Source organism: Myotis yumanensis, unplaced genomic scaffold (assembly GCF_028538775.1).
Source record: "Myotis yumanensis isolate MYYU_CA2020_CCGP unplaced genomic scaffold, mMyoYum1.0.hap1 SCAF_4, whole genome shotgun sequence".
Classification (NCBI taxonomy): domain Eukaryota; kingdom Metazoa; phylum Chordata; class Mammalia; order Chiroptera; family Vespertilionidae; genus Myotis; species Myotis yumanensis.
Window position 1 is genome coordinate 5,176,937 of NW_027223755.1, and position 19,465 is coordinate 5,196,401.

At 46.0% G+C, this 19,465-nt stretch overlaps 2 protein-coding genes and 1 non-coding gene across 4 annotated transcripts; 2 read left to right on the plus strand and 1 right to left on the minus strand.

Annotated features, from left to right (window-relative positions):
* Positions 1-565: 565 nt before the first annotated feature.
* CARD6 (caspase recruitment domain family member 6) lies at positions 566-8,641 on the minus strand. Of its 2 annotated transcripts, none has more exons than XM_070411784.1 (3): positions 7,995-8,632; positions 6,258-6,815; positions 566-3,562 (listed from the first exon to the last, which is right to left on the minus strand). In XM_070411784.1, exons 1-3 carry the CDS (start codon positions 8,275-8,277, stop codon positions 1,164-1,166), a joined length of 3,240 nt encoding a protein of 1,079 aa, XP_070267885.1. In that variant the 5' UTR covers positions 8,278-8,632; the 3' UTR covers positions 566-1,163. The 2 variants fall into 2 exon arrangements, with proteins under 2 accessions (XP_070267885.1, XP_070267886.1); XM_070411785.1 differs by lacking the exon at positions 566-3,562 and adding an exon at positions 4,361-4,498 and having other exon boundaries at positions 7,995-8,641.
* A 4,595-nt stretch (positions 8,642-13,236) lies between these two features.
* On the plus strand, positions 13,237-15,997 carry RPL37 (ribosomal protein L37). Its single transcript, XM_070411786.1, has 4 exons — positions 13,237-13,305; positions 14,001-14,136; positions 14,300-14,384; positions 15,884-15,997. Exons 1-4 carry the CDS (start codon positions 13,303-13,305, stop codon positions 15,951-15,953), a joined length of 294 nt encoding a protein of 97 aa, XP_070267887.1. The 5' UTR covers positions 13,237-13,302; the 3' UTR covers positions 15,954-15,997.
* On the plus strand, positions 15,723-15,802 carry LOC139009678 (small nucleolar RNA SNORD72). The gene has a single exon (XR_011471392.1). It is a non-coding gene; the product is annotated as a small nucleolar RNA SNORD72 (small nucleolar RNA).
* Positions 15,998-19,465: the final 3,468 nt, after the last annotated feature.

Below are 19,465 nucleotides of genomic sequence, written 5' to 3' on the forward strand. Positions count from 1 at the left end.
CATCGGCCCACAGACTGAAGGGTCCCGGGTTCGATTTCAGTCAAGGGCATGTACCTTGGTTGCAGGTCCCCCGGCAACCAATTGATGTGTCTCTCACATCGATGTCTCTCTCTGTCTCTCCCTCTCCCTTCCACTCTCTCTAAAAATCGATGGAAAAATATCCTTGGGTGAGGATTAACAAAAAACAAACAAACGAATAAAAAACAAACTTGCCGAAACCGGTTTGGCTCAGTGGATAGAGCGTCGGCCTGCGGACTGAGAGGTCCCAGGTTCGATTCCGGTCAAGGGCATGTACCTGGGTTGCGGGCACATCCCCAGTGGGGGATGTGCAGGAGGCAGCTGATCAATGTTTCTCTCTCATCGATGTTTCTGACTCTCTATCTCTCTCCCTTCCTCTCTGTAAAAAAATCAATAAAATATATTTAAAAAAAAAAAAAAAAAAAAAAACTTAAGTATACATTTTAAGCTGAAATTGTGAGGTTAATGTATCAGATCCTCTATGATTAAGCCAGATTATCTCACCTACTACAAATATTTAAAATAATGAAACATACACAGATCGCTATTAAAGTTAATGAAAAATAATTTTATTGGTTGATAGTTCATTATTTCTATATATAAGGGTCAAATGAGAGAGTTTTATCATCTAAGCAAATTGGGGCTGTTACCACAAGCCAATTGATTACCCTAAACAAACAGGGTTATCTGGTTAGTGCCTGATATTAAAACAAAAATTTTGACCAAAACACCCCTGGAGCAGACAACACCTAAGGCAATTTTATTTGCAACACTGAGGCAACCCCAGCCCTAGTTTATGATCTCTTTGCAACTGGAGACTCCAACCTCATTCTTCCCCAAGTGGGGCTGCCTCATAAACCCATCCCCTGGATTCAGGTTATCCATTACCTAAAACTCAAGGCTGGATTCAATTAATTTATTTACTGCTTTATACTATTCTTGATTCTTTTCATATTTTCCCTCTTTCTTAGGGACACAATTCTTACAGTTTAATGGTAACAATTAGGCTGTGCATATCTCCCCTTCCGTGTCATGCTAATAGTAGTGGTCTCTCACCATCACTGCCACTCTTCTTTAGGTTACTATTCTGTGATCAGAATGGCCTGGGTAAAGGATACATTTCATAGGTCTCTGGAGTAGGCACTTTAATGCTTCCCTCCCCTCTTGGGCCCTGCTCTGGAGTAGGATGCCCTAGCCTGTGAAGCACTGGCTCCTGATGACTTGGATTGAGTAGGTCTGGGCTGAGAAGGCCTAGGTTGGGCAGGCTTAGGCTGAGCAGGTTTGGATGAAGAGCTTCTAGCTGGGGTGGGCTGGGGGTGAGTGGGTTTGGACGAAGAGCTTCTAGCTGGGGAGGGCTGGGGATGAGTGGGTTTGGACGAAGAGCTTCTGGCTGGGGAGGGCTGGGGATGAGTGGGTTTGGACGAAGAGCTTCTGGCTGGGGAGGGCTGGGGATGTGCGGGTTTTGTTTGGGTGGGTTTGGGTTGAGACGCCATGGGTTGGAAGGGTTTGGGCTGGGAATGTTTGCCCTGGGATGGTGTGGGCTGACGGAACAGAGAGTTGGGTACAAATCTGTTGTTGGACATAGGATGGGATCCCATTTGGCCAGCTGGATTTGAAGGCCCACCTGGTGTCTTTAGCTTGAATCCCTGCTGAAAAGCGGGTCTTAGGGGTCTATGTAGGACTCCTGCCGGCTGAAAGTTCCGAGGGTGAGGAGTCACCATGTGGGACGATGTTCTCACCAGTTTTTCAGTTGCCTCAGGTGGCTGTGTTCCCCGGGTGTGGGCTTGCCTAGGCGCTGGCTTCCCAACTGGTCCTGCTGGCTGTGAGTGGAAGTGACCTACTGGGGAGACCACCATGGCAGACCTCGCACAAGCTCCCGTGGTCTGTGGTCTGCCCAGCCAGGTCTTCACATGCCGCCAAATGGGCCTTGGTGGTCTCCCAAATGGTCCATCCATGTGACGTCCCCGAGCAGGTCTCGGAAATTTCATAAAACTTTCAACTGAACAAAATCTCTGGGGTTGGAAGTACTGAACCCCAAAACTTCTACCTTGACCATGGAACCTTGAGTTATGAAAGGGTGGAGGACGGAACCACTTAGACTTCTGCTCTGACCCAAGGTGGAAGCCCGTAACCCGAGGGGCTTTCACAGGAGCACGGTTAAAGTGGCCTCCAATTCCGACTGGGAACGGACAGAGGTTTTGCACGTAAGGCATGAATACTGGGGTGAGGTGGAAACTCTGAAGAGCCTGGGTGACCTCGCCTTCAGCTCCAGGCTCTTTCACAGGCATCTCAGCGGGGCGTTCAGAAGAGCTTTCTGGCTGACTATGTCTTTGTGGCCTCTCATCTTCAACTGTTCCAGCCAAGTGTTCACCAGGGGAAACTTGGATTCCTTGAACGTCCTCAAAGTCTTGGTCTACCTGGATCCCCAACTCCCTGGCCAGGGAGGCCATGTCCTCCACAGACACACGTCTGAGTGATGAGGACATCACTTCTTGGAGGGCAGCTTGGAGGCCCTTCAAGTTCCTCCCTTTCTCCCCAGCTTCCTCCTCCTCCCAGAACAGTAGCTGGGATGGCTTCAAGTTCAGAATCCTCTGGAAAATCTGAGCCTCTTCACTCTCCCTGGCCTGGGGACTGAGGATAAAGTAGCATCTTTCAATGGCATCTTCTCCTAAAAACATGAGCAGGTCCCATTCCTTTTCACCGAGGCAGTCCGTGAAGAAAAACACAGCTGAGGAAACTTCCATCAAGAAACCAAATTGTGTCCAAAAACTTTCTAGATCTCCATGAAGGTTGGCCACAGCAACAGGCTCTTGGCAAAAGGCAGGGTTTCCCCTTAGACCGTCGCTATCTGGACAGCACCACGCTATTTCCACCAGGCCATCCGAGATCTGCCGGGGAAGCACCGGAACGGGCAAATCGTGATGGAGGAAGACTTTGTGTGGTTTGGGCTGGGCAGGGCTGAGCAGCGTGTTGAGGATTCTGGACTTGGAGAAGCTACAGTCTCCTAGACGCACAAAAGAGATGACGGGCATCTTTGCGAGAGTCAGAGACCTGTCGGTTTCCCCCACTGGCCCTCCTGAACACGGTGCCGGCTGCTCCTTCACAAGGCCTGTCATGGCCCCCAGCATTAAGATGCTTTTGTTGTTCTCCGCATCCGGCAGGAGCAGAGGAAGAGCAAACCGGCATCGATACATGCTTGCCATGACTGCACGCTGCAGGGAGCTGTCGGCACACAGCAGAGAGGCACAGAGCACATCCAGGGGATGCAGGGCTGGTGTGTCCCTCATTTCCAGATTCTCTGCTCCGCTTGGCGACTCCCCTTGGGTCTCCTCACGCTGAACCTCGTGTCTAAGGATTGAATCCCTAGCCGTCACATCCAGGGCTTGAACTTTCATCAGGAAATTCCAGGCCAGGTCTCCCGGCGTCTCGGGTGTCCACTTACATCCTCGATCTAAGGAGAACTGTTTAACAACATCCGGCAGGAGCTTTCTGCTCCTATCCAAGTTCAAACAGGACAGGACATCTTTAAACACCTTTTTTCTTTCTGCGGGAAAGAAGACACTCCGTGAATGTCACTTTCAAATTGAAAGTCCCTCGCTGACTTTTAAAACTAAGTAATTGCCGTTTTCACTGTAAAAAGATGAAATGACTCTGCCAATTTTCTTCCCTTCTAAGAGACGACCCTATGTTTGCTTCCCACCCTTTTCCTATGCAAGTCCCAGAAGTCTGCATGGATATATAGAAATACAACGTTTGGTTTAATGGGTGCTAGTTTATTTGTACATAAATGATAAGGTACTAAACAAATGATTCTTCAACCTGTTTTCATTTCATGGTACTCCTTACTAATTCTCCCCAGTCAGTATTTATAGAGATCTACTTAATTCATTTTAGCTAATCCATTGTATTTCATGGTCTGGAAATTTTTTGGCTAATGTTTATAGGCAGAAAATTAAAACCTTGTTAATGTTTCATTATACACATGTAGGAGGAATTCTCTGATATTGATTCCTTTCCCAAGTGCATCTCTTGCTAAAGTTTGGAGAAAAGGAAGAGGCCATTGCCATTTAGCTTTTCTCCAAATGTCCATGTTGCACCTAATTTCTCCTGGTCTCCCATTTCCTAATGTACCTTCTAGCTACTTCTTAGGAATAGAGAGAGAATAGAGAGATAGTGCTTAGTACAGAAAGAAGATCTGACAGCATTTATTGCTCCTGATGAATGGCAAATTAGCATAAACTTCTTGAATCCGATACAAAAAAAAAATACAAAAAAAAACAACCTTAGAATAAACAATAGAAGTGAGAGAAAAGTATACATTTTAAGGATTAACAAACGTAACTCTAAAAAATCCTTTGGGTTGCCTGAAAGTTGCCAAAGATTTCCAGCAAGCCAGCAAAGCTAGAAACAGGTTTTCTCTGCAGCCTTTAGAAGGAACCAACACTGTAGACATCTTGATTTCAGACTTCTAGCCTCCAAACTGTTGAGACAATACATTTCTGTTGTTTATTGTCTAAGCTACCCAATTTGTGGTACCTCCCGAGGGCAGCCCTGGCAGGCGGATACCGGGCCTGGTGAGGAGGAAAGAACTCTTTCCCAACCCAGAACTGGATTCGAAATCCCCCAGGATTTGGACGGAATGGGAGATGGTAATCATCTTTCCCTTCTCTACTCAGAACTTGGTGATGTTTATTTTCTTAGGCAAGATCTCCCCAAATAAAGCATTTGTCATATTTTGAAATTTCAAAAAGCTGTGGCACATTTACACAATGGAATAGTTCTCGGCCATAAAAAAAAGAAGGAAATCTTACCTTTTGTGGATGGACCCAGAGAGTGTTATGCTAAATGAAATAAGCCAGTCAGAGAAACACAAATACCATATGATTTCACTTATGTGTGGAATCTAATGAACAAACTGACAAATAAAATAGAAACAGACTTATAGAAGAGAACTGACTGATAGCTATCAGAGGGCATGGGGTAGGGGGACAGGGTGAAAAAGGTAAAGGGATTAAGGGAGGGGGGAATAAACCTCACAGACACAGATAACAGCATGTGATTACCAGAGGGAAAGAGGCGTGGGGAGCTAGGAGAGGGCATAGGGGGGATACATGGTGGCAGAAGGAAACTTGACTTGGGGTGATGAACACACTACAATATACAGATGGCATAGAATTGTACACCTGACATTTATATAGTTTTATTAAACAGTGTCACTCCAATAAATTCCATAAAAATAAATATTTTTTAAAAAAGAAAAAAATATTCTAATTGAAGATGCCAGTATAGTTTCCCAAGATGGCAATATATGGACTGGATCAAGCCAAGTAACAGTATTTTGCGATTTTATCCATTCATCATAAACTCCTCTCCTGCTTTCACTTCAATAACTAGGCCCATAAGCACCATAGCCCAGTGGTTCTCAACCTGTGGGTCACGATCCCTTTGGCGGTTGAACGATCCTTTCACAGGGGTCGCCTAAGACTATCCTGCATATCAGATATTTACATTACAATTCATAACATTAGCAAAATTACAGTTATGAAGTAGTAACGAAAATAATTTTATGATTGGGGTCACAACATGAGGAACTGTATTTAAAGGGCCAGAAGGTTGAGAATCACTGCCATAGCCCATTGGTTACAAAGCCCTAAAATAACTAAAGAGACTTAATTTAAGGAATAGAAGATAACACCTAAAATGGGTGTGTAGCAGCCCTAGCCGGTCTGGCTCAGTGGATAGAGCGTCAACCTACGGATTGAAGGGTTCCAGGTTCAATTCTGATCAAGGGCACATGCCCAGATTGTGGGCTCGATCCCCAGTAGGGGACATGCAGGAGGCAGCAGATCAGTGATTTTCTCTCATCATTGATGTTTCTCTCTCTCTCTCCCTCTCCCTCTCTGAAATCAATAAAAAATATATTTAAAACAATAAAAAATAAATACAATAAAATGAGTGTCTAGCAACTCTCATATGTGTGACAGAGGTGACAGCAGAAACCTACACCTGCACTTCATATCATATTCACTTTGGCTTATCCTGTTCAGCGTTTCCTAGGTGCTGCGTCTCCCTCCCTGTCAACGCCACCTCTGAGGACAGTCCAGGCTAGAGAGGCACAAGGAATTTCTGAGAGGCTGCTCTTCGACTGACGTCTGGTGCCCTCCCTCATCCTGCCTCTCCATTATGTGACGGCAACCTAAAAATATGCTGTTGCCTAACGATCACAGGTCATTTCATACCTTCCATACTTTCCTCCTCCTCTTCCTCCAGCGGCATGCCGGGTTCTGAATCACCATAATGCTCATCGTCACCAGAGAACTCTGCGGTTTCTGAATACACAGGGTCCTCTTCCCCACCATAGACAAGGTACTCTGGGTCGTCATGATCTTCTCCTTCCAGGGTGTTTTCTGCATCTTCAGAGAATACAGCCGACTCTAGATATTCCTCTTCTCCTAAGTACAAAGAATCATCGGGCTCATCGTACCTCTGTTGGTCCTGTGAATAATCAGTAGTTCCTGAAACTTCAGACTCAACATTCTCTGCTGAATGCGGCATCGTGGTGGTTGGCGGGTCATATGCCTTCTCGTTTTCCCGTGAGGGCCACGCCATCTCGCCATCACAACTTTCCTTGTCCCTGAACATCTCAGAGGTTTCCACATCCAAGTGCTCTTTCTCTTTAAAGGACACGGTGATCTCAGAACTCTCAGGCTGTTTCTTTCCCGGGGAAAATGGATCTTCCGAATTCTTGCTTACCCCTGTAGATTGAGGAGATTCTGTATGTTCATGTTTTAAAGATTCTGAAAAGAACAAGAAAGTTATGGGGTTTTTCACTTTGTTTTCCAAATTCACAAAAAGAAGTTTTCTATTTACTTGTGTTTCCGAGACCTCGAAGCATTATCTCTCTTCTTTATGTCACTGGAGGATAGGAATACCTACCCCTTCCAACACAAATGGCAATAAGTCAACCGTCAGAACCTGCTTTTCCCACTGGAAAAAGATCAGAACGCACTCCAGCCTTGCTCAAAATTCCAAGTCTTTCACAGCAAACTCAAGTGTCAAACAAACAGAACAAAATGTGAATCTTATGAACAGTGCTAACTTGTGGATTTACTGTGACCCCAAACCAGCTCCGAACTCCCAGGGCTGTTGGTAATGAAGTCTGATCCTAATAATTTCTAATCAGGAAGCAAAGAGCTCTAATTTGGAATATTAAATCATAGAAATAAATAGTAAGACCCATTTCTTTAAGCGAACGGGTCTTGTCCCACATTAGGGACCATTAACATAAACCTTTTACCGGAGACTGCATCTCTGTAACACCTCTTAAAGTAATCCTCAATAGCCTTAGGTTCCCATAAAAGGAGCTACACTAGCCCCTGGCGGTAACCTACAAAATTGCTAACCAATCCATTCCGGAAGGATTGCTCCCTCGTTTGTCTGATTATCTCTGCACATTGGAAAATTAGGATTGGAATTACTTCAGAGGGTTCCCCAGAAAAGAAAGTGACTGATCCACCATGCAAGGGGATTATTTTCCAAATGGTTACACGAGGCTGTGGTTTGGGGATTGCTTATATTCAGGAATTCACTTACTAGACAAAGAAATCCCCGATATGACCCCTGTCGTCTCTTTCCAGCTGTAAATATTTGGGGATGTCTATCATAATAATGAGGAGTCTATACCAGCACTAAAACCATTGCTAATTTTGGATACAGTTTAAAGAAAAAATTATCAATCCCCTAAACTGATAAAATACATTATTCCCTGCTTTTTAACTGCTGGCCACTTCCTCTTTGTCATATTTCAGTGAAAAATTATCTCTGGGAGAAAGACAAATAAAAATAAAGGTGATCAGTTTCTTTTTTTCTTTTCTTTTTCCAGGAAATTTGCCTCATTTCTTTCATTCCCCTACCCACCCCACCCCCACCCACCCACCACCCACCACCAAAAAAAAAAGTGTAGAAATTCAACTTACCGTGCCTTAAGCCCCAAGTGGTAGCTGACTCTGGAAAAGTACTAAATAAACATTTGAGGAAATGCTGACAACTGTCTTCTCCCTTTTTCTGCACCAAGATCAACAGCTTCCGACTTTTCTTCAGAGGGTCTGGGATGTCCTCCAGCGCCTCATACTCGTCCTCAGAAATCAGCCTCCGAGAGGTTAGTGAATCTAGGATGGAGTCCAGGTCTTGCTGGAGGATTTCCAGTAACTTCTTTCGCTCTCTTTCTATAATCTCGGAGGGAGCACTCCCGGTGGCCATAGCTCTAGCTTTCTCTAGAGCAGGAACTGGATTACCAAACCCGTCCAATGGATTAACAAATGGAGGCGGGTCCCAGCAGCAAATTGTTGCCACATGCTCCAGAGGAAGGTCCGCTCCCGAGGGCGGCAGAGGAGCTGCCTCAGAGGAGGTCGGTGAGGTTGTCACTAAACCTGCTCCTGCCAAAGAGGAAACCGAGCCAAAAAAGTGGCAGGAAAGGCTGATCTGCAGACAAGGAAGTGCAAACAAAGGGCAAAGCAACGCAGAGGTAAAGCAGGCTGAATTGGCTAACCACTCACTATCTCACGGCAGGAAACAGAGAAACCAAAAGGGCGAGCGGAGTCCAGCTTCGGAGGAAGCAGGAGAGAAGGAAGACAAGTCTGATTAATATTGATACGGAAATTCCGGACTGGAACACACAGTGCCTCCCCCGCTCCCGCCCCCAGGGCAGGATGGCTTCCCAGGGCTCTTTGTCCTTCGGAGTCCACGTGCAGGTGGCAGCCAATCACTGCTTCTCTCTCATCATAGATGTTTATCTCTCTCCCCTTCTCCCTCCCTCTCTCTGAAATCAATAAACATGTGGGTTTTTTTTTAATTGAGAAAAAAAATGCATACAAGTCCTTCGGTTGATCTCTTACCCCCCTCCCTCCTGCCCCCCAACCCTCCCTGGCCTTCCCACTACAGTTTGACAATCAGTTTGAGGCAGCTCTGCCTCTGTATCTATTATTGTTCAAAAGTTTGTAATGGTCTTAATTATCCATGAATGAGTGAGATCATGTGGTATTTTTCCTTCATTGACTGGCTTATTTCACTTAGCATAATGCTCTCCAGTTCCATCCATGCTGTTGCAAATGGTAAGAGTTCCTTCTTTTTTACAGCAGCATAGTATTCCATCGTGTAGATGTACCACAGTTTTCTAATCCATTCATCTACTGATGGGCACTTAGGCTGAATAAACATGTTTTTAAAAATATTTTTTAAAGGACAAATTGAAATGTCTGTGTACTTATCCTCAGAACAAGCAATAAAATCTCAAGAAAGAAAAATAATTTTTTAAAAAGGGAAAGATTAATTCTATTTGACAAAGATTAAATATGGCAACGCTGCCTACTGTTGGAGGAGCAGATACAAACAAGGCAAGGCAGTGGGAGAATCCAGCCCAGAGCGCTCCCAGCCCCTGCCTTCCGGTGGGTTATTTATCTGCTCTTTCGATCACTTGACTCAGTCTCAGCATGACCAGGCCCCAGGGTCAAATCCTGAGAAGTCTCTCTCTCTCTCTCTCTCTTTTTTTTTTTTAAAGGTCCAGGTCTTTTTTTTTTTTTTTAAATATATTTTATTGATTTTTTACAGGGAGGAAGGGAGAGAGATAGAGAGTTAGAAACATCGATGAGAGAGAAACATCGATCAGCTGCCTCCTGCACATCTCCCACTGGGGATGTGCCCGCAACCCAGGTACATGCCCTTGACCGGAATCAAACCCGGGACCCTTCAGTCCGCAGGCTGACGCTCTATCCACTGAGCCAAACCGGTTTCGGCTCTCTCTCTTTTTTAAAAAATATGTATTTTTACTAATTTCAGAGAGGAGTTGTTTCAGGCCAATGCCCAAAAAAATGTATGTACAATGTCTGCATTACAAACTTTTTATAACAGAAAATTAGGAATAACCAAAATTTATCAAAATAACCAAAATTTCCATAAATTGTGGAATACATGTTGATACATTAACAATGAAGCACCAAAAAGTGGTTAAAAAGATTAAGTAAATCTGTACATATTGACAAGTAGTGGTACACAGGATATATTGTTACAGAAAACAAGGTATAGATCCCATTTTTGTTTAAAAATTAATGTGTATAGTGTACATATGTGTACATAGAGATTTAAAAGAACACAGCTACAAAAGATACCCAATTGTAACACTGGTGTGTGATTACAGAGGGGGCCAAACTTTCTACTTTAAAAATTACTATATATTTTTTTTGTTTGTTTTTATTACCAGACTTTGATTTTTTTAAAAAATTTAGTTGGGCCCTGGCTGGTTTGGCTCCATGGATAGAGCGTTGGCCTGCGGACTGAAGGGTCCCAGGTTCAATTCCAGTCAAGGGCATATGCCTGGGTTGCAGGCTTGGTCCCCAGTAGGGGGCGTGCAGGAAGCAGTTGATCCATGATTCTCTCTCATCATGGATGTTTCTATCTCTCTCTCTCCCTCTCCTTTCCTCTCTGAAATCAATAAAAAAACAACAACAAAAAAACACATTTAGTTGGGCCCTGGCGGGTTTGGCTCAGTGGATAGAGCTTCAGCCTTCGGACTCAGGGGTCCCAGGTTCGATTCCGGTCAAGGGCGTGTGCCTTGGTTGCGGGCACATCCCCAGTGGGGAGTGTGCAGGAGGCACTGATAGGTTTCTCTCTCATCGATGTTTCTGGCTCTCTATCCCTCTCCCTTCTTCTCTGTAAAAAATCAATAAAATATATTAAAAAACAAACAAACAATTTAGTTGGTCTTTTTTTACAGTGATGCAGTTCATAAGAACCTGAAAACCTCACACAGTTATCTGATCCTAAATTCCTAACTAGGCAGGTCAAGGTGGGTGGTCATGCCCGAGCATGTAACTTTTTAGTAAAATGTTTCTCTTTGCTTTTTTCCCCAGCACCTAGAAAAGAGCCTGGTCGTTATGTTAACATAAAAACATTCAAACCTGTATGTAATTTTTGTGAGTTTATTTGAGCCAAACTGTCGATAATTGCCTGGAAGCAGATTCCCAATGGATTGGGATAATGCTCTGGAGAATGGCCGTTTTTCACCTTGTTTCATACACTACAATCCAAAGAGGAGACATAAGGAGGTTACATGAAATCTGCTGGTGATAGATTACGGAGGCGGGAGAAAGCAAAGGCGGGAAGGAGGGGAGAAATTCTGGGATTGGATAAGAAGTGAAACGATAGCCCTAGCTGGCTTGGCTCAGTGAATAGAACATTGGCCTGCCGGCCTGCTGGACTGAAGGGTCCCGGGTTCGATTCCAGCCAAGGGCACATGCCCAGGTTTCGGGCTCACCCCCAGTAAGGGGTGTGCAGGAGGCAGCTGATCAATGATTCTCATTATTAATGTTTCTATCTCTCTCGTTCCCCCTTCCTCTCTGAAATCAATAAAAGTATATTTTGAAAAATAAGTAAAATGATAGACACATACTTCTGGTACTCAGGTGAGTACTGGATAGTTAACAGTCACAATTAAGAAGAGAACAATAACAATGAAGGAATTCATGGTCTCTGTCCTGGCACCCAGGTGGGTTTGGTTGTGCCCTGAGGGCTCAGGAAAAAGGGAAGCTACAAGTTACCCTGACATTTCATAGGTATATGTTATCTTTGCTGCAACAAGACCAGAGGCTCAGCTACGGTAGAAATGGACCTTGTCAGGGAAAACACTGGCCTAGGACATGACTACCCACCATAAATGCTTTTACTTAGTTTTCCTTTCAGACAACCCTTTGTGGTTACGTTAGGTCTTTGAGTTTGCAAGACCGCCACGCAGCCTTCCCTGAGCTTGTCAGGTTAGCATGTGGCCTCCCGCTCCCCCGTGATTAGGCTGAGCCTGTGGGCACCCATCAACTGTTCACCCTCAAAATTAAGCCTGATTCCTAGGTTCATCTTGTTCTGCTAGCGGTCAGTCTCGCTTGCTGGTATTTCACATGGGACAGGTTCTTGGTTTGCTTTAGAAGGCACATTCTATGGTTATTTGGGATCTTTTTCCCCTGTGATTTTTAAATGTTTGGATCGTTTATACCGTTTTGTTTTGTTTTTTTGCCAGGGTTGGGGCTTTGTTGCATAAGAGGTTACAACTGGATTCACGCTTGTCGAGGTCTGGGGGCCACCAAGTTAGAAACTATTTGGAAAGCGTTCCCTCAGTACGGACTTCCAGACCCCAAGCTGCTGACCCGGCTTCTTCACGCCTCTACGCGGGGCCCCCGCCCACGTGGCTCGAGGGCTGAGCCTCCACCTATGAGCCGGGAGGTCCTGGTTGGGTTCCCGGGTGCGGGCTCGATCCCCAATGTGGGGTGCGCAGGAGGGAGATGATCCACGATTCTCTCTTCATTGATGTTTCTATTTTCCTCCCCCTCTCCCTGTCTCTCTGTGAAATAAATAAAACATTTTTTCTTTAAAAAAAAACAAACAAACAAACCCAGGTGTGATTCCTGGGCACAATGCAATTCGGAAACAAAATTGTGCCTCTAAACTACTAGTTATAAAACACACGATTTGCCGAAACCGGTTTGGCTCAGTGGATAGAGCGTCGGCCTGCGGACTGAAAGGTCCCAGGTTCGATTCTGGTCAAGGGCATGTACCTGGGTTGCGGGCACATCCCCAGTAGGAGGTGTGCAGGAGGCAGCTGATCGATGTTTCTCTCTCATCGATGTTTCTAACTCTCTATCCCTCTCCCTTCCTCTCTGTAAAAAATCAATAAAATATATTTAAAAAATAAAAATAAAAATAAAAAATAAAACACACGATTTGCTTGGGTTTTCCGATTCTGAGTCTCGGTCCACGCAGCGACTTCAGCTCAGCACCCGGGCGAGTGGGGAGCAACCTGGGGAACCCGGCTTCTCCGCGTCGGGGTCCCAGTCCGACCCGCGCCCCCTGCACACGCCCCGCGCGGATTCGCGGCGCGGGGACCCCCGCAGGCGTCTCACTACAGCTTCCCCAGCAGCTCTGCGGGGAACCCGCGATGGGGTCTCAACTCTGACAAATTCACGCGAAGGCCCAGGAGCAGGTCCAGAAGCAGGAGTAGAGGGAGGAGCAGCAGCACCTAGAGCCCAGTCTTGGTCCCGCCCGCCTGACCAAATCGGGAGCTAAACTCCTATTGGCCCCGTCTCGCTCCGGAACCTCCTTTCCACCCAGCTCACCGCGGCGACGGACACTTGAGAACGACGCACCGCGCCCTCCGGAAGTACTTCCCTGAGCGGAAGCTTCTCTGCGCGATATAGCGGAAGTGTCTTCTCTTCCGGCCTCTTTGGTCTCGGCGGCAGAGGCAAGATGGTGAGTTGGTTGCAAGGGCTGTTCTAATCGCCTTCCATCCTCGTCCCCTGCGTCTCGCTCCTCGCTCTCCGTGGGGGTCCTGGCAAGGTCCCCGATAAGGGCAGCGGATGGACAGGAAAGGGACTCGCTGGGGCCCTCAAGACCCAGAAGAATGTCTCCTGACTGTACCTGGGGTGCTGAGCCTGTAGTCGTGGAACCGGAGCCGCTTTAGGTCCGTTGCTGCGATCCGAGCTTTGGGGTCCCGCACCGCCCTGCCCGCGGGTGGGCACTGAAGGAAGCAGCAGCTTGGTTTGGAGTGTTGGGCGCTGTAAGCAAAGGAATTAGTTGGTGGCGGGGCCGGGCAGGCTGCCTAAGGTTCTAGGATGAGGGTAGGTAGGAAAAACACACTTATCCCCCCCCCCCCCCCTCAAATGTAGCAGATTTCAAAGCACAGCACCTCTTGCGGAAAGCTTGAGATGACGTGAAAGGCCGGTGGTGACATTTTTTTCCGGTTAAAGGTTTTTATTGATAGAATCTCTGGTCCGGTTACTGCCTTTACCCACCAGCCGAGACGTGTCGGGTAGTGGTTTCTGATCGAGCCTTTCAGGAAAGCCCCGAACTCCCCCCGCGGCTCCAGCCCTTGGGACGGTCCCGTCTCCTCTAGTGTCCCGGCCCGAGGCGACCCGTGGCTGAGTTGTTTGCCCCTCCGTTTGCAGACGAAGGGGACGTCCTCGTTCGGCAAGCGCCGCAACAAGACGCACACGCTGTGCCGCCGCTGCGGCTCCAAGGCCTACCACCTGCAGAAGTCCACGTGCGGCAAGTGCGGCTACCCCGCCAAGCGCAAGAGGAAGTGTGAGTGCGGGGCCCGCGGGGGGCCCGAGGGGGGCGGCCTGGAGCTGGGCGAGGGTTAACGCCAATGACGAACCCGGGGGAGGCTCTGGCCTGATGGGCCAGCGGGGCCGGCCCGGGGCCCGGGGGGAGCCCGGCAGGCGCCTGACCCGCGTCTGTGTTGCAGACAACTGGAGTGCCAAGGCCAAGCGGCGGAACACCACCGGGACGGGCCGCATGCGGCACCTGAAAATCGTGTACCGCAGGTTCAGGTACAGCTTCATGGGCGGTGTGAGCGCGGAGGGGGGCCGGCTCGGTCACGTGCGGGTGTAAAATAGGGGTGCTGTCCCGACGAGGGGGAGGGGGTGTTGGAAGGTGTTTCCTGCCATCCAGGTTTTATTCATCTTCCAGTGAACTGTAGTGTGAGTTGTAAACGTCAGGGCGTGATTTGAGCTACAGTCTCAAAACGTGATGGCATTTACTAGTCGTGGCTACTCTCCCCGTTCGTGCCTAAACTCGCCATGGCAGTGGGTGTGTGAATGGGGTCTGGGGCCCGGCCTGGGGTTGCGTGGCTTTGGGCACGGCCGCTGGAGAGAACTTGTCAGTTGCTATTGCAGTTGTACAGAGAGAAATCTTCAGTCTTGTTACTGAAAGTCAGGCTTTAAAAGTTCGTTAGAAATGCAGGGATTTCAGCCTCAGCCTAGACTCATAAGCTGCATCTTAATGGTAGGTTTTTAAGCATTAACTGACCGAAGGCCTCAACTGAGGTGAATCCCTTGCTGTGAGCAGCTGCCCTGTGCAGTGTAGGATTTTGGCAGAATCCTTGGCTTTTCCGCCCACTCCGCTCCACATTTCCTAATTTCAAAAGACCAGGAAGCCGGGGCTTTGTAAGCAGTGGCCTTAGCTGTGTCTGTCCCTGTGCGGAGGTGATCGTTATTGTGCACAGTGGAGTGGACTTCTTGTCCAGTGGTCTGCTGGTGGCCCACGATGCAGGGCTTAAGAGCACGAACTGAACCAGACGTGGCCCTTTCTGTGCCTCAATCACAGTCTTCCTGGGGGGTAACAGCACTTGCCTTAGAGCAGGTGTGAATAGTGAATGAGTTAGAACAGGGGTGGGCAAACTTTGTGACTCGAGGGACACAGTGGATTCTTAAACTGGACCTGAGGGCTGGAACAAAAGCATGGATGGAGTGTTTGTGTGAACTAATATAAATTCAAAGTAAACATCATTACATAAAAGGGTACGGTCTTTTTTTGTTTGTTTGGTTGGTTTTTTTTTTTTAGTTTTATTCACTTCAAACAGGCCGGATCCTGCCCGTGGGCCGTAGTTTGCCCACGGCTGAGTTAGAATGTTGGGCACTGTCCAGCGTTTAGAAAATACCTGCATTTAATGTGCTCTTTGTGCTTCCTTGGCTAGGGGAAGGTAGTTAATACCTCTGCCTCAGCATAGGGATCCGTTTTCACAAGTACCTTGGGTCTCTTAACAGGTGGTGGGGAAATACTAGTCCAGTGCTCAGCACAACCTAGTGCATTGTTGAGTTTACTTTTCACGTGCAGTTACCTATATCCCTGAAATAGATACCTGGAAGCAGAAGGACACAAACTGTTGGAGCTTATCAGTGATGCTGTACAAATAAATGTCTGAACATATGAATTCAATATTGATTTCAACATATAACTGAGATAAGCTCATTAAAATCTGTTTTAGGAAAAAATAAGATGTATGTGTGGCGTTGCTGAGGTAACGGTTCTTGTTTTTAACTTCGTGCAGGCATGGATTCCGTGAAGGAACAACTCCTAAACCCAAGAGGGCAGCTGTTGCCGCATCCAGTTCATCTTAAGGATTTCAGTGATTAGTCTCGCAATAAATCTCGGTTTTCAAAAATATCTTGCGTGCTAAGGTATTTTTAATAGGCTTGTAGTGTTAACGAACTACATTTGGTGTGGGACAACTTACTATCAGATGTACTTGTTCAGTGGTGGCTTGGGAGTAATAACTTTTGTGCTGGGTTTCGATGCTGCTTAAGAGGATGAGAGCCAAGTGGAATTCCAGGTTCCTTCAAGCAGACAACACTGGAAGATGTAAAGAATATAGTAAGCCCTTGCTGGATTGGCTCAGTGGATAGAGCGTGTGGACTGAAGGGTCCTGGGTTCAAGTCCAGGTCAGGGCACATACAAATACATTTTTAAAAAAGAATATAGTAAGAGGTCTGGCTGGCTTGTCACAGTGGTTGAGCATCAACCTATGAACCAGGAGGTCATGGTTGGATTACTGGTCAAGGCACATGGGTGGGTTTTGGGCTGGATCCCCACTGTGGGGCGTGCAGGAGGCAGCCAATCAATGAGACTTATGATGGATGTTCTATCTCTCCCTCTCTGAAATCAATAGAAATATATTTTTTAAAAAATAGTAAGCGGTAAAGTTACACAGTTTATGTGGCTTATGGATGTTTAACATGTTAAGAGTAAATTAAAGCATACATTCCTTTTAGCAACATTCATTTGCTATAGAGCAGTGGTTCTCAACCTTGGCTGCACATTAGAATCACCTGGGAATCAAGGTTGAGAACCACTGCTATAGGGTAATGACTTTGGGGAGTGGTTGTCAATCCTATACAATAGGGCTTAGAGCACTGATGGTGAACCTTTTGAGCTCGGCGTGTCACGTAGAAATTTTTTGATATTTGCAACCATAGTAAAACAAACATTTTTGATATTTTACATATTTAAATGCCATTTAACAGAAAAATCAACCAGAAAAATGAATTCGTGTGTCACCTCTGACATGCGTGTCACAGGTTTGCCATCAGAGTACCAGTGAGATAGGAAGGTTAGGGGTCAAATGAATTTTTTAAATATGTTGTGGGTTTTTGCTTGGTTTGTTTTTAAAGAGTAAGGGAGAGGGGTAGAGAGATGGCAATATCCATGAGAGGAACATCATCGATCCACTGCCAACTGCATGACCCTACTGGGGATTGAGCCTGCACCCTGGGCATGTTCCCTGACCAGGAACAGAACCGGCTACCTCTTGTTTGCTAGGTCATTGCTCAACTGCTGAGCCACACCAGCCCAGCTAGAGGTCAAATGAATTCTATTTTAACTCATTCCAGTATCCAAAATGCTTTAACTCAATCCAGTACCTAACATTGTCAATGGGGTTTAAGTGAAAAACTAAAGCAACCAGCTAGGTGTGTGGAATTTGCCAGGGCCATATGCAAATGCAGTGGATTGAGTAGGAAAGGAACGCCAAGTATAAACTTACTGTAGACTAAAGGCAATGATAGATTGATCCCTGGTAGAACTTTGTTAACCTTCAACTGTGGGCGATCAAGGGTTTTTCTGTGTTAAAGTGCTCTGGGATATTGTGCCATGCTTTCCCAGTTTGGTGGCTTATTGCCAGAGTTCGGAAATGAGACAACTTTGTTGGACTGCTGAGTGAGGACAGATTACACAGCACAAGTGTTGTTGGAACAGTCACCATAAAATAGTTAAGTGCTGAGCTGCTGTCTAACTTGTAGCTTCTCATTTTAGGGTAGCATCCTTAATGTGACCTTCAGTGGGTTCTTGCGATCTTCATTGCCTCACCAGCTTGGTCTTACGGTGCTCTAGAATGCTTTCCCGAGATACTGATTACTGCCCTCGGCCTGCTTTTCCCTCAACTTATATTCACTTGTATAGAAGCCCCTGCTGATGGGAATCTCCATTGGGCTGCCTCCCAATATATGAAATAGTATTTTGGCTTGCTGAACTGAAATCTGACTTGTTCTCCAGACCTTTCTGAAGTTTCAGTATTACTAATGGCTGATTACTGAGTGATGGAGGGCCCATTAAGAGAGGTAGCACTCAGTATGGAGTAAATGATGGTAGTTCCCTGAGGCAAGAAAAGCCCTGTTCTGATAGTGTTAGACTTACATGGCTTTGCAAATAGATACTGAGCAAATGAAAAAAGTATTTGCTCTCCAAAATGTGTAGTGATTTGAACTCCTGAGTTATGTAGAGAAAATAAGTCCTTTAAGGGAAAGATCTTTGATAAAACAGGGTATTGGAGAAAGGTCTAGCTTCCTCAAGTTGGGGCAGGTGGTAGGAGTGACTGGGAAGGTAGCAAATATACCAGGTGACAAATGGTATTTCAGAAACAGCCACCTTGGGCAAACTGGGGGAAGAAAGAGTTGGTTGTATATGGTTCAGCCACCTCGGTAGAGAAGGTGAAGTCAGCGAAAACTGATTATGGTCCCTGTGTCCCAGGGGAGCAGCCCTCAGAAGTAAGCAGCTTCTCCAGGGAGGACAGGCAGGAAGCAGGAGGCCTCAGGGAAGTGCTGTCCAATTAGGGATGGCTCTGGAGAGCTCTGGGAACAGCTCAAGGAGGCGCAGCATGGCGCAGTGCTTCTAGGGCTGCAAGGGACTCCCGGTGGTGGGAGCAAGCTCCTTTCCTTAGGAGAGGAGACAGCTAAGGCACAGGGCACCTGTTAAAGGTGTACATTTGCTGGTAATAAAGATTTGGACAACAGTGAATGTTGTTGGAATGCATTCCTTTAATTAGGACCTATGGTACAATGTAGAATTAGTTTCGTAGCAAATTTGTCTTCATAATAGAATCCTTACTCATCTATGGCCTGGACACAGAATCTTAGTGCTAATCATACCTTGCAATATATAGAGGTCAAGATATCACTGAAATAATTTTATCACTGGATTAAATTTTTATGAGGTAATAGCAAGCCATTTTCCAATCATATTGATCAGAGTGAATCTGCCCTTTCCTGATACCCTCCCTCAAAAAAAAAATCTATATGAGGACATATTATGGAATAAAGTCTTCAATAGTTTTACATTTTGAGAACAGTTTTCAATTTTGAATGAATTTTTTTCATCAAAGAGACAACTCTTAGACTCTAAATAGATGAACTAATAGACTAAAGGCAGTATCACATTCTGTCTCATGGTATTTATCATTGTCTTGAGTTTAGACCAGGCGTGGGGAAAGTCCGGCCCATTGGCTGGCCTATCATTTGGTCTGGCCCTGTCCAGGCATTACGGGGGAGTGAGACTCAACCTGCATAAATCTGACCTGGCCAATACAAGTGTCTGTAAAATGTGCCAAACGAGCATTGTTTAACAAATACATGAGCCACAAATGCAAACTGCTTATGTAGTTGTAAATATTCCAGTAGCCACATTTAAAAATGTAAAAAAGTGAAGCTAATTTTAATGTGCTATTTCAACAGTATTTCCAATATATCATTTACTGTGTAATCAGTATAAAGAAATTACTGAGATCTTTTACATTCTCTTTCATATCAAGTCTTCAATACACAGTGTATATTATACTCAACACATCTCCATTCAAACTAGT